The sequence below is a fragment of the Brassica oleracea genome, chromosome C8, assembly GCF_000695525.1.
Source record: "Brassica oleracea var. oleracea cultivar TO1000 chromosome C8, BOL, whole genome shotgun sequence".
Taxonomy (NCBI): Eukaryota; Viridiplantae; Streptophyta; class Magnoliopsida; order Brassicales; family Brassicaceae; genus Brassica; species Brassica oleracea.
This window is the reverse complement of record NC_027755.1, coordinates 22,533,223-22,546,605: the sequence shown is the minus strand read 5'-3', so window position 1 is coordinate 22,546,605 and position 13,383 is coordinate 22,533,223. Positions and strand designations below refer to the sequence as shown.

General features: G+C 37.0%; 3 protein-coding genes across 3 annotated transcripts; all 3 read left to right on the top strand.

Moving 5' to 3' along the window:
* Nucleotides 1-2,515: 2,515 nt before the first annotated feature.
* On the top strand, nucleotides 2,516-3,978 carry LOC106308968. The gene is made up of 2 exons (XM_013746065.1): nucleotides 2,516-3,662; nucleotides 3,704-3,978. Exons 1-2 carry the CDS (start codon nucleotides 2,516-2,518, stop codon nucleotides 3,976-3,978), a joined length of 1,422 nt encoding a protein of 473 aa, XP_013601519.1.
* A 5,531-nt stretch (nucleotides 3,979-9,509) lies between these two features.
* On the top strand, nucleotides 9,510-12,175 carry LOC106310093 (jasmonate O-methyltransferase). Its single transcript, XM_013747297.1, has 4 exons — nucleotides 9,510-9,621; nucleotides 9,774-10,208; nucleotides 10,839-11,129; nucleotides 11,674-12,175. Exons 3-4 carry the CDS (start codon nucleotides 10,932-10,934, stop codon nucleotides 12,049-12,051), a joined length of 576 nt encoding a protein of 191 aa, XP_013602751.1. The 5' UTR covers nucleotides 9,510-9,621; nucleotides 9,774-10,208; nucleotides 10,839-10,931; the 3' UTR covers nucleotides 12,052-12,175.
* LOC106308967 (jasmonate O-methyltransferase-like) lies at nucleotides 9,804-10,208 on the top strand. The gene has a single exon (XM_013746063.1). It carries the CDS (start codon nucleotides 9,804-9,806, stop codon nucleotides 10,206-10,208), a length of 405 nt encoding a protein of 134 aa, XP_013601517.1.
* Nucleotides 12,176-13,383: the final 1,208 nt, after the last annotated feature.

Here is a 13,383-nt window from a genome sequence, read left to right as displayed (position 1 = left end):
TTTGGTCTTTTCTATCCAGAGCTTTGTGTTTTTTCACTTGCATGGTCGTCTTGTATGCTCGTGTTTAGTTTATGAGATGTTTCTTACCTTTTAGCTACTGGTTGTGAATCCGGTGCTTTAAGCATATATCTTTCTGATTCTTGGTGGCTTTGGCCTTTCGATTATTATTCTCCATCTGGCTCGTTTTCTTGGTTATTTGTGTTGGTGCTCTAATATCTTATTCTTAGTTTGATTATCTTATGATATTAATAGTGAAATAAATATTTAATTTGTAAATAAAATAAGAAAAATTAGTAAAAAAATAATAAAATGGTGAAAGTTTATGTATTTTTAGTTATTAATAAATTTAAAATTTAAAATATATTTATATTATTTTATTTATTTCGGACCAATAAGTGCGAGAAAGATTAGATAGTACACAATTAGAAATTTATGGAGTAAATTGTGATAATTTAAAAGAAGAAGGATTTAAAATACAAAAAAAAACATGAAGACACATGTCAACAAAACCTCCTTCCACATGTCATAAGAAGGAAAAAAAGCCAACTTTATATATATAGATCTAATACAACCTCCCCTAAAAATAAGGAATCATGCATGGCAATGCCACACACAACAATCGTGTTTTTTTGCTGTGAGTTGCAAATACATTGAATTAGGCTCAGCCAAGCTTTAACAGAATGTGAATCGATTCTTGAAATAGTACTATATGCTTTGACATAACAAGAAATATTAGTTAGGCCATGTGAAGTGTCTATCAAACTAAAGTTGATCTATAAAACTAAACGAAACTTAGAGAATATGAAAGAGACTACATTTTCCAACCACAATCAAAACAATAAAAGAGGTTATTCTTTGTACTATGAGGTTAAGAATCCAACCAAATTGTACCAAAATTGAAACGTATGATGATCCTAGTTTTCGAAATTTTTCACGTTGGGTAATTACGAGAGCTATCAACGGTTGGAGCACAATGGTTAGGATAAATTTTCCGCAAGAAAATGCTAAGAGCCAATAGTCCAACGCTGGGAACCGACAACTTCTCCGGAGTTTCCAGCACTGATACCGTTTTGGATCAAAGTACAAGGGATTCCGGTACATCTCTGGAAAGAAGGAACAGTTAAGCAAATAGGAAAAGATATTGGAGGCTACGAGGGAGCTGAAATCACCAACCTATCAATCCGAAGGAGAGTTCAGATAAATGGAAGACTACCACTTATCAAGCATACAACCTTAGAACTCCCAAATGGAGATGAAGTTGTAGTCACGCTGGTTTATGAACGACTGGAGAGACATTGCACCACATGCTTCAAGTTAGACCATGAGGAGCGAGATTGCTTGGAAGCAAAGGCGCAGAGGAGAGCCCTAGTTGAAGCCTCGGAGGCAAAAGATCATTTGAAGGAGAACCAGGGATCGCCTCATAACAAAGACGAGACTTGGAGGGAATTTGAATTTTTCCAATTCTCCTCTTCAGGGCAACAAGGGGGCAGGGACAGAAGGAACTACAAACCTAAGCGACGTTACGCTCACGACCACAGACGTGGCCAGACGGGCCCTGGGAGCGAGAATGCGTATAGATGTCAAGGACGCCCACGTGGAGGCACTGACTCTGGAAGGTCGCAACATCAAAGTTGGGAGAGAAGAGATAACTACTCTAGAAATTACTCTAACCGCCAAATGATCTACCGGGAGGTACAAAGCAAAGCTCTGGCTGCTGGGAGCCGTAGAAGGGGTTCCTCAGGGCCCCAGCGGGAAAAAAATCATGAGAGCACAATCTCTCCGGCTCAAATTGGAACTTCTGTAAGGGGGGCTCCCCTTCGGAAGGAAAACACGGATTTGACTAATCATCAAACACCAAATGATGTTGCTTTACCTCAGGAGGCGGTTGAGGAAGCCATGGGGGAACTAAGGGAGGTAATGACACAATACACTATCTGTGTGGACCCATCGGAGAGTGCGGCCAGGAGGGAGAGACTCAAACTGGCAGAGGAACATGGAAAAATTGAACAAACTGCAATAAATATGGTCCGAGCTTCCTTGGCAACTCAGCATGGAACCCTCCTACTGAAGAGAACGTAGAACCCAATGAACGTGTTCTGGTAAGACAAAGATTGGGCCCCCCACCTTCAGTCAAGCAAAGATTAGGCCCGCTCCCCATGGAAATGGCATCAGACCTACCTAATGCAACCCCCATTGTCAAGAGAAAATCGGGCAGACCACCAGGGCCAAGGAGGGTGGCTGGAAGCCCCAAAGGCATAGCTGGAGCAAGTGCGAAAAAACGCCTAGTCCAACAGACCAAACCAGCATGTCGCAGACGGCTCCAGACTTCAAAATATGGTGTATCACCAAAAAAGAAAGGAGTACAAAGCAGACCAGGGCCCTCAAAGCCACAGACGGGAGATACTTCTAGCACAAGTAACTACGAGAACCAACCAATCTGTAACCTCGTACCGGCGATCAAGAAGAGGAAGAAGACGGATTTTCAGAATCCGTCACTTCCCGGTCCTTAAAGATAATGATCTGGAACTGTCAAGGGTTGGGGAATCACTTGAAAGTCCAGAGGATACGGGAGATCAGTCGCACTATATCTCCGGACATCTTCTTCATTATGGAATCAAAAAACCCCACAGCGGTTGTACTGGAAAAAATTGAGCACTTGGGCTATGATTTTCACTACCTGGTTCCACAGAAAGGACATGGAGCAGGAGGATTGGGTCTATTTTCGAAAGAAAATATTACTCTTGATGTTTTAGATGCAACCCCCAACCTTGTAGACACTTGCATAAAGTATGAAGGAAAAATATTTTTTGCTTCATTTGTCTATGGCCACTCTGATTACATTCAACGTAGACCTCTCTGGAACCATCTTACCGCACTGGCTGTAGCACGAGAAGCACCATGGTTCATAACAGGCGATTTTAACGACCTCCAATGCAACGACGAAAAAGTTGACGGAGCTTATGGCTCTTTCAGCGACTTGAGGTCTTTTTACGCTGAAAGCGATCTCTATGACCTTCAACATTCCGGCGACCCCCTCTCCTGGCGAGGACAAAGAGGAGAACATTTCGTTAGATGTCGTCTTGACAGAGCCGCAGCAAACTCTAGCTGGGCAGAGAGGTTTCCGACAGCTAGAAGCATGTATATGGAGTATGAAGGATCAGATCATAAACCGCTACTATCCATCTTCGAACCAGGAAGGAAGAAAGCTAAAGGCATCTTCCTCTACGATAGGAGACTGAAAAACAATCCAGAGGCTTCACAAGTTATTCTTGAGGCATGGAAAGAGGGTACAAACAAATCAGTATCGGAACGGATTGCAAGTGTAAGGGGAGCCCTTTCGCTATGGCACAAAGAAAAGAACTTGAACAGCAAAATAAAGATCCCAGACAATGACGTTAACCTGATACAAACTATCACTGAAGGTCTACAGAAGGCGTACGCTGATGAAGAAGCTTACTGGAAGCAGAGAAGCCGTCTTCTATGGCTGAAACTTGGAGACCGAAACTCAGGGTACTTCCACGCTGCTACGAAGAATAGAAAGCGAGCAAATACTTTCTCGGTCATAGAAGATGAAGAGGGGAAAATGGTTTACAAAGAATGCCATATATCTACGGTGATTGTTGGATACTTCCAGAAGCTCTTCACAAGCGTGGCACGAGAAGGTTTCATATAGTGGAACAAGCGCTGGAACCCAAAGTGTCAGTGGAGGAAAACGAGGAACTCATTGCGATCCCCAATGCGAGCGAGATCAAGGCAGCTATATTTTCAATCCACGCAGATAAGGCCCCGGGGCTGGACGGGTTCTCCGCAAGTTTTTTCCACTCTAACTGGGAGGTCATTGGAGCTGACATCGTGATGGAGATCCAATTTTTCACTACCGGAACTGTCCCACCAAAGATCAACGATACCTTTATCCGCCTTATCCCGAAGATCCAAAACCCGCAAACGGTTGCAGACTATAGGCCCATTGCACTTTGAAATGTATACTATAAGATAATCTCGAAAATTCTAACGAAGAGGATGCAGCCGCTTCTCCCACTGGTGATCTCAGAAAACCAGTCCACTTTTGTCCAAGGAAGAGCCATATCGGATAACGTTCTCATTACACACGAAGTCCTCTACTATCTCAAGACGTCCAAGGCGAAAAAGCGAATCTCAATGGCGGTGAAAACTGACATGAGCAAGGCTTATGATAGACTTGAGTGGGAATTCATACAGAGAGTGCTGTTGCGGTTGGGGTTCCACGCAACATGGGTGCAATGGATCATGGCCTGTATTACTTCTGTTACTTACGCCTTCTTCATCAACGGCTCGTATAGAGGAAGAGTTAAACCGAGTAGGGTAATCCGCCAAGGAGACCCGCTATCACCTTACATATTCATTATATGTAGTGAAGTTCTCTCGGGGCTATGTAACAAAGCTCAATCACAAGGCATATTAGAAGGCATCAAGGTGGCAAAAGGATGTCCTCGCATCAACCACCTCCTCTTCGCCGATGATACGATGTTCTTCGTCAAGGCAACCAAAGAAAGCAGGGAAGCATTGGGACTGATACTGAGATAGTACGAACTAGCCTCAGGCCAAACGATAAATGCCAACAAGTCTTCGGTTATTTTCTCGGCCAAAACCCCATACGCTTTCAAGACGATCATCAAGGAGAAGCTCCAAATCCAAAGAGAAGGCGGTGTTGGGAAGTACCTCGGACTACCCGAGCAATTCGGACTACGGAAAAAAGATTTGTTTGCGTCCATAGTTGAGAGGATCAAACAGAAAGCAAAGGGGTGGTCGAATCGTTTCCTATCAACTGCCGGAAAGCTCACGATGCTGAAGAGCGTGCTTACTCTGGTTCCGTCCTTTGCGATGACATGTTTCAAACTTCCTCAATCTCTATGCAAAAGAATCCAATCTGCACTCACGAGGTTCTTTTGGGACGGTAAGGATGAAACCCGCAAAATGGCATGGGTCTCGTGGTCGACGATGACCAAACACGCAGCGCAAGGGGGCTTAGGACTCCGAGACATACAATGCTACAACGATGCTTTCCTAGCTAAACTGAGCTGGCGACTTACCCAACACCCAAAAAGCCTCATGGGGCGGGTCCTTCTGGGTAAGTATTGCACCACAGAGAGCTTCTTAGACGTTGCGGACAAAACTACTGAATTTCATGGATGGCGTGGAATTTTGATTGGCCGGGATCTGTTAAAGACAAGCACTGGATGGGCAGTGGACGACGGTAGCTCAATTGAGGTACGGAATGAGGACTGGTTGAGCTCTACCCAACAACTCCGACCGATGGGACCGGCTACGGAATAACTGAGAGGGCTGAAAGTTGCGGAGCTTATCGACCAAAATAGAGGGGATTGGGACAGAGAAAAGATCCAGAACATCACCCCCCACTGCGAAGAGCAAATCCTAAACATCAAACTCAGCAAAGAGGGCGTACCAGATAAGATCATCTGGCTCAAAAACATCACATTGGATTATACAACAAAGTTTGGGTACTGGACAGCCTTTGAACTTATGGAGCGAAACGCGGGAACCCCTCAACAGATGAATTTCGACTGGACAAAAGGGGTTTGGAAACTTCATGTGGCACCAAAGATCAAACTCTTCTTATGGAAGACCTTCCAAGGCGCCTTACCAGTGGGAGAACGGCTCGCAGCCAGGAACATTGCAGTCGACACAAAGTGCAAGAGATGTGGCCAAACTGAATCTATCCATCATCTATTTTTTCAATGTGAGTTTGCAAAGAGAGTGTGGGATTTTGCTCCTTTCACCTCACCTATGGATAGCAGCGGATTGATAGATTTAGCTATTAACTGGCTGAACCTGGTGGATTTAAAATGCTTACCCCCGACCGGGATTCCGTCGGAGGGACTCACACCTTGGATTATGTGGTCGATCTGGATTGCACGAAACAACCTTCTGTTTAACCAGAAGGCCTCCTCGCCGGAAGATGTGATATCCCGAGCAATCTCCTCTGCGCGGGAATGGCTGGAAGCTCAAGAACCACCTACGAAAGGGCAAGGACAACACGTTGAAGTAGAGCTACCACTGACGAATTGCTACAAGGTTCAGACAGATGCAGCATGGCGAGAAGACTTAAGAGGCGCAGGACTAGGCTGGACTATCACCAAAAATGCGGAACGCTCAGACTTTGGAGCTCACTGCTTCTATGTCTCATCACCTCTGATCGCCGAAGCACTCGCGCTAAGGGAAGCTCTATGCAAATGCAAGGAACTGAACCTACAACGCTTTATCTGTGAAACTGACTCAACGCAGCTGATATAAGCAATCAAGACGCAGAAGCCACCACCTGAAATCTATGGAGTCCTATCTGATATTTTTAAGTTGATACCTTATTTCGCGGTGATCTGCTTCAAATGGATACCAAGAGGTAAAAACAAATTGGCAGATGCCTTAGCAAAGCATGCTTTATTAGCTGTTTCTAATGTAATGAACTCTGCCCGTTTAGGGCTTTAAGTTTTAATGAAAGTTGGTGTTACAAAAAAAAAAAAAAAAATATTAGTTTCAGTTTCGATTCTACGAAAGTTCGTTTTTAGACACCCTAACTGAATGCCATAGACCATGTCTCTACTGTGGAACAGAAAAATAAAACGTGACAAAATTAATAATGTGTTCTCTCACAAGTTCTCCACAAATATTTGTCTTGAGGAATAGTTCGAATAATATGTTCCACGAATCATATGCCATGTGATGTAAGTGATAACAAGTCAAATCATCTGGTATATATTTTAATTCGGATATTTATTCGATATATTTTAATATCTTAGATTTGAGACCTTTACATACTGTTCTCGTATATTTCGAAGGATTGAGTGATGGCCTCTGTCTTGTGTTGATCATTCGAGTTCTTTACAAGCTCGGTGGGTTCGTCGTATGTGTTGACATTATTAACCCTAATATTTTTTTTACAAAAAGATATATAGTGCCATAAGATGTTGTTCATACAAGACAAAATACATGCGAAGTGACCTAAAGGTTTTTTTTCTTGCCTACCTTAAAAACTCGAAAAGACATATAAACAATATAAATTCAACAATATCATGCAGTCGATTTAGACAAAACCTGAGGCGTGTTAGTTGAAATCAATCTGTAATTGTAGTTTTCTGCTAGTATACAATTACTCGAAATTTCAGTATTGGGTTGAGTTTTTTTTGTTAATAAGATTATGTTACTAAAAATATGAGTTTTACTGTATAGTATTAGTGTTAGCTGTCTATACACAAAGTTGACAGCCGAGTAACACGATTCCTCCATTGATCCGTGGCATTAAGTTTAGTTTATCATAGTTTACTAGTGTTTGGTCAAATTATAAAATTTGTTTTGAAGACCTAATAAGTTCGTATTAAAAACGTTAGAGCTTGAGTTAACTAGTGTCAACTGTAAAAACTGATCCTAGAATAGAAGTTGATTGTTAACAACTTAATTACTCCTACCTACTATTAATCAATAATACACGAGAAATTCTTGGGTTCACCCCATAGGATGAACCTTTAGATTCACTAACCAATAGTGTTTGAGTATTTGATATCTTTTAAAAAAGGAAACAAAATTGAATTTCCAAATAAGATTATATTTTTAAAATAAAACAATAAATTAACATAAAAATAGTTACAATAAATAAATATTGTTAAACCGTTAGCAAAATACTAAATCATATACCCTAAATCCTAAACTCCAAACCCTAAATTATAAACCTTAAATCTTGGATAAACCGTAAACCATTGGAAAATTTTAAACCCTAAATCATATATTAAAAACTAAATCTTAATAACACTAAACCCTAAACCCTAATCACTAAACCCTAAAACCTAATCACTAAACCCTAAACTCTTAGATAAACCCTGAACCATTGGATAAATCATAAACTCTTAATAAAAAATATTTAAAATTAAATCCTAAAGTTTATGATTTATCCAAGGATTCAGAGTTTACCCAATGGTTTAGGGTTTAGTGATTAGTATTTAGGGTTTAGTGTTATTAAAATTTAGTTTTTAACGTATGATTTAGGGTTTAAGATTTTCCAACGGTTTAGAGTTTATCCAAAGTTTAAGGTTTAACGTTTAGGTTTTAGGGTTTAGGATTTAGGGTATAGGGTTTAGGATTTTGCCGAAGACTTAACAATATTAATTAATTTATTTTTTGTAACTATTTTTATGTATTTTTATGTATTTTATTTTAAAAATATAATCTAATTTGGATATTCAATTTTATTTTCTTTTTTAAAAAAATATCAAATATCAAATACTCAAACACTATTGGCTGGGAACCTAGAAGTTCACCCAAGAATTTCTCCTAATACACTATCGTAATAACATAGCTAACAAATATTGCAGACTAACAAAAAAAAAGTTTCCATATCCAAAAGATACTAAATACACTCTTACGTGATGCTTTACGCATATGTATATAATTTTTTACATAAAAGCAAAGGCTCATCTAGTTCTGTTTTCCTTAAGCTTATCAACAATTTTCACCTTTTTATAACCATCGACCGTGTAGATGAAATTCTTCCTTTTTATAGTTTTTCCATTATTATCATGGATCAGATGCTATACCTGTACATAAGAGTAAGAGAAGAACAAGTACTAATTTAGTAGACCCAACCTAAAGAGCTTGTCTTAACATTGGTATAAAAAATTAAACGAAATTCATATGAAATTGCATGTGGTAAGAATCTATCTCTCATATAAACTAACACAAGATTGAATAATATTACACTACTACTTTGTAGGTCATTTTTTGTTTGTGCGAATATAAGTTCCCACATCAGGAGTTTAACTAACTACGACATAATAATATATAAAAAATTAGGACTAATCCATTTATCACTAATTGATTTTAAGTAAAAATTTCATGATAAATCAAAATTTAACTATCGTTTTATTTTTTGTATGGCTGGATATTTGATCCATAAATCTGGCGAAACCAAAACCTAGAACTTTTTAACAAATGGATTCTCTTGCGCAGACCCCCATAATCCAAATCTACCATAATTTGCTCCAATTTTCTTCCAACCAGGTTGAAGCAACTACGTGTGGATTAATATGGTTAAACTTTATAGTTGTTGTCAGGAATTCATATAATATGGGTGAAAGCGTAAAAGAAATAGAAACGAACTAAGGCAATTAGCAAATACTTTCCTTTGCATTAAATGTGTGAATGAACAAATACAATCTTAAAATAGTTTAATTATGAGTTGAAAACCTGATATAATTAGGATTAAGAAATATAAAAACCATTTTATTCTATTTAGTTCTAATACAGTAGAATGACTTGTAACCAGACATACTTCTTTTAGTTTTAAATCACCTTGAACATATGTTTTATCATAAAGGATTATTCGTAAAAGGAGAACAACATGGAGAGAAATCAACGTACATAAGATGCATGTGGCTGAGGCTGTAATAGAACTGTTTTCTAACCACACTTACCTTCTTTCCTTATATATACCAACCCAACATCACTTATTTTCTTCACTAACCTTCTGCCTTAGAAAGAGCCATAGAGAGAGAGAGAGAAATGGAAGTAATGCGAATTCTTCACATGAACAAAGGAAACGGTGAAACAAGTTACGCCAAAAACTCCATTGTTCAGGTTGAAGATTTATATCAAAAACATATTCATCAGTCTTGCGTACACACATATATATAGTATATACTGTAATGTCAAAATCCATCTATATTTATATTTTATTTTAGATAAGAAAGTATAATAAAATATGTGTAAAATGTTTATGTAACTCGCAGAGCAACATAATATCTTTAGGCAGAAGAGTAATGGACGAGGCCTTGAAGAAGCTGATGATAAGAAATTCAGAAATTTTGAGCTTTGGAATCGCCGACTTGGGCTGTTCCTCCGGTCCCAACAGTCTCTTGTCCATCTCCAATATCGTAGAAACAATCCAAAACTTGTGTCCTGACCTCGACCGTCCTGTTCCTGAGCTCAGTCTCTTTCTCAACGACCTTCCTAGCAATGACTTCAACTACATCTTTGCTTCTTTGCCGGAGTTTTACGACCGGCTTAAGAAGAGAGACAACAACTATGAGAGTTTAGGTTTTGAGCACGGAAATGGAGGACCGTGTTTTGTGTCGGCGGTTCCTGGCTCTTTCTACGGACGTTTGTTTCCTCGCCGGAGCCTTCACTTTGTTCATTCTTCTTCTAGTTTACACTGGTTGTCTTAGGTGTGTTTTCTGTTTCTCTATGCGGCATTTCAGTTATGACTATGATATTGACGAATGACGAGTGTATACTAAATATTTTATTTTATAAGAAATTAGTGTCATTTGCCAACTCGCATTATGAAAACTGAATTATTAAATCTGATATACTATTATGACTTGAAAATCATAGTTTTTTTTAACTTGAAAATCATAGTTAAAATAAATATTTCTAAAGTTAAATATGCCTTTTACGAAAATAAGTTAATCTATAGTTCGTAAAATTGATATACAATTTTTTTTCTTATATTAGAAAGCTATTCTATTTTTAAATTAGATAGTCTCGAAAACCAAACTGGAATAGAATTATGATAATAACTATAGGTTTCATGCAAAAGTGTTGTTTCACTATACGGTACCAAGAAAATATTTACCCAAGTAATATACTTTTTAAGTGAAATTTAGTGCGTGGGAATCTTTCTTATTCGAGATACCAAAACAAAACAAAAAGATTTGAAAACCTAGTGGTTCATACATGACATATCACACATCACACTGGAAACTACCAATTTGGTCCATTCATTTCATCAAAATATCACATATTATATGGTAATTTGTACATGCTAACAAATGAAATTATCATCTATATACAAGGTTCCATGTGGTGAGGTGAACAAAAAAGATGGGGTGGTCATAACAGCTGATTTAGACAACAAAGGAAAAATATACCTATCCAAGACAAGTCCTATGAGTGCACATAAGGCCTATGCTCTTCAATTCCAAACCGATTTCTCGGTGTTTCTGAGATCGCGATCCGAGGAGTTGGTTCCTGGAGGCCGAATGGTTTTATCCTTCCTAGGTAGAAGCTCACCTGATCCCACAACCGAAGAGGGTTGCTATCAGTGGGAACTACTAGCTCAAGCTCTTATGTCCATGGCCAAAGAGGTACAGTGTTGTGAATATGTTTACCTTTAATTAGAACCAACATGTACTGTATATGGTCTCTTGGGGCTGTATATATATATATGGCCCATATTACTCTATAGGGATCTGACCGTGGCACGTTACTTGACCAATTAAGTTATCCCAGTGATGGCCGGCCCCATGAATACTTTTCCAAATTTGCTTTCTCAAATGATTTAGTTTAGTCAGTTTATGTAAATTGATACATATCATATACTGATATAGACATAGTATTGGTACTATATAAGTTTTGTTTGGTAGTGCCGAATAGCTCAAAACCGCTATTCCCCCCTCCCCAATATGACAAAAATACATACAAATTATTGTAGAAAATCAAGTAGATAACTAAGAACACCAATGACAAAATCCATTTATAATAACTCAACTATTGTAGCCTGGATTTTCTATAAACCCATAGATACTAGCCCAGCCATAAGAATATTGGATCAATTGATAATCCCGTCCAATCAAGTTTAATATATAATGTCATAGATAAACGTCCTCCTTTTCTGTTCTTCATATAAAGGGTATCATCGAAGAAGAGAATATCGATGCTTTCAACGCTCCTTACTATGCTGCGAGCCCCGAAGAATTGAAAATGGCGATAGAGAAAGAAGGTTCTTTTTCGATTGATCGACTTGAGATAAGTCCGGTTGATTGGGAAGGTGGGAATATCAGCGACGACAGCTATGACATAGTACGCTTCAAACCCGAAGCCCTAGCTAGTGGACGTAGAGTGGCAAAGACAATACGAGCCGTGGTAGAGCCGATGCTAGAACCTACATTTGGTCAAAAGGTGATGGACGAACTTTTCGAAAGATACGCAAAGCTAGTGGGAGAGTACGTGTATGTAAGCTCGCCTCGATACGCTGTTGTTATTGTTTCACTCCTAAGAATGGGTTAGTCATATAACATATGCTTTCTTACATGTCTGTGGACCTACAGTGACATGATTTGGTACTTTAACTATGTAACGCCATTTGCTTCCAGAATAAAATAAACAAAAAATGTGTGTTTTTGAGTTGAAATGAAGATGTATTTTTTAGTTACGGAAAATATATGCAATGTAAAATCTAATAATTTGTCCCTATAATATTTTATTCATGCATCAAATCAACTATTAAACAAGATTTTAAATTTAATAACGTTGCTCTCTATTAAATATTTACGCCTAAAGAAAATAATATAAATGCAAATAATAAGAATTCAATTGTTCAATATTTATAAAATTAATTTGGGCATTGTCAGTAATTCAGTCTAGAAGCTGAAACTTGAAATGAGAGACATGGGATGCATATAAAAGGGAAAAAAACTTTCAAGGTGGCAGCCACTCACACTTTAAACCCCGAGAGTATTTCACAAGCACTTTAAACCTTCAAAGTGACATATTTATCAAAAGAAACCTCCAACCTGGCTTACTTGTACATCAAGTCAAAACGGTAACCGGTACTGTTCAAAATCGATGACGTATCGTTTTTTTTTTTAATTATTTTGTTAATAAAATAAATATTAAAATAAAGAAAATATAAAAATTCATAAAAAAATTCAAAACAAATCATCAAAATCACTAAAAAATCACAAAAAATCAAAATATTCACCAAAAAATTTTAAATTATTTATTAATAAAATAAATATAAAAATACAATAATATAAAAAATTCATAAAAAATCATAAAAAATCATAAAAAGTCAATAAAATTCACAAAAATTCAAAAAAATCACAAAAAAATATTATATCTTATTTTATTAATAAAATAAATATAAAAATAATCATAAAATTTTACAAAAATAAAGATTCACAACAATAATTATATTATTTTATTAATAAAATAAGTATAAAATATAAAAATCCATAAAAAAATTCAAAAAAATCATAAAAATCACTAAAAATTCACAAAAATAAAAATATTCACAAAAAAAAATTAAATTATTTTATTAATCAAATAAATATAAAAAATTCATAAAAATTCAAAACAAAACATAAAAAGTCAATAAAGTTCACAAAAATTCAAAAAATTCACAAAAAATATTTTAAATTATTTTATTAATAAAATAAATAGAAAAATAATCATAAAATTTTACAAAAATAAAGATTCACACCAATAATTATATTATTTTATTAATAAAATAAGTATAAAATATAAAAATCCATAAAACAATTCAAAAAAATCATAAAAATCACTAAAATTTCACAAAAATAAAAATATTCACAAAAAAAAATTAAATTATTTTATTAA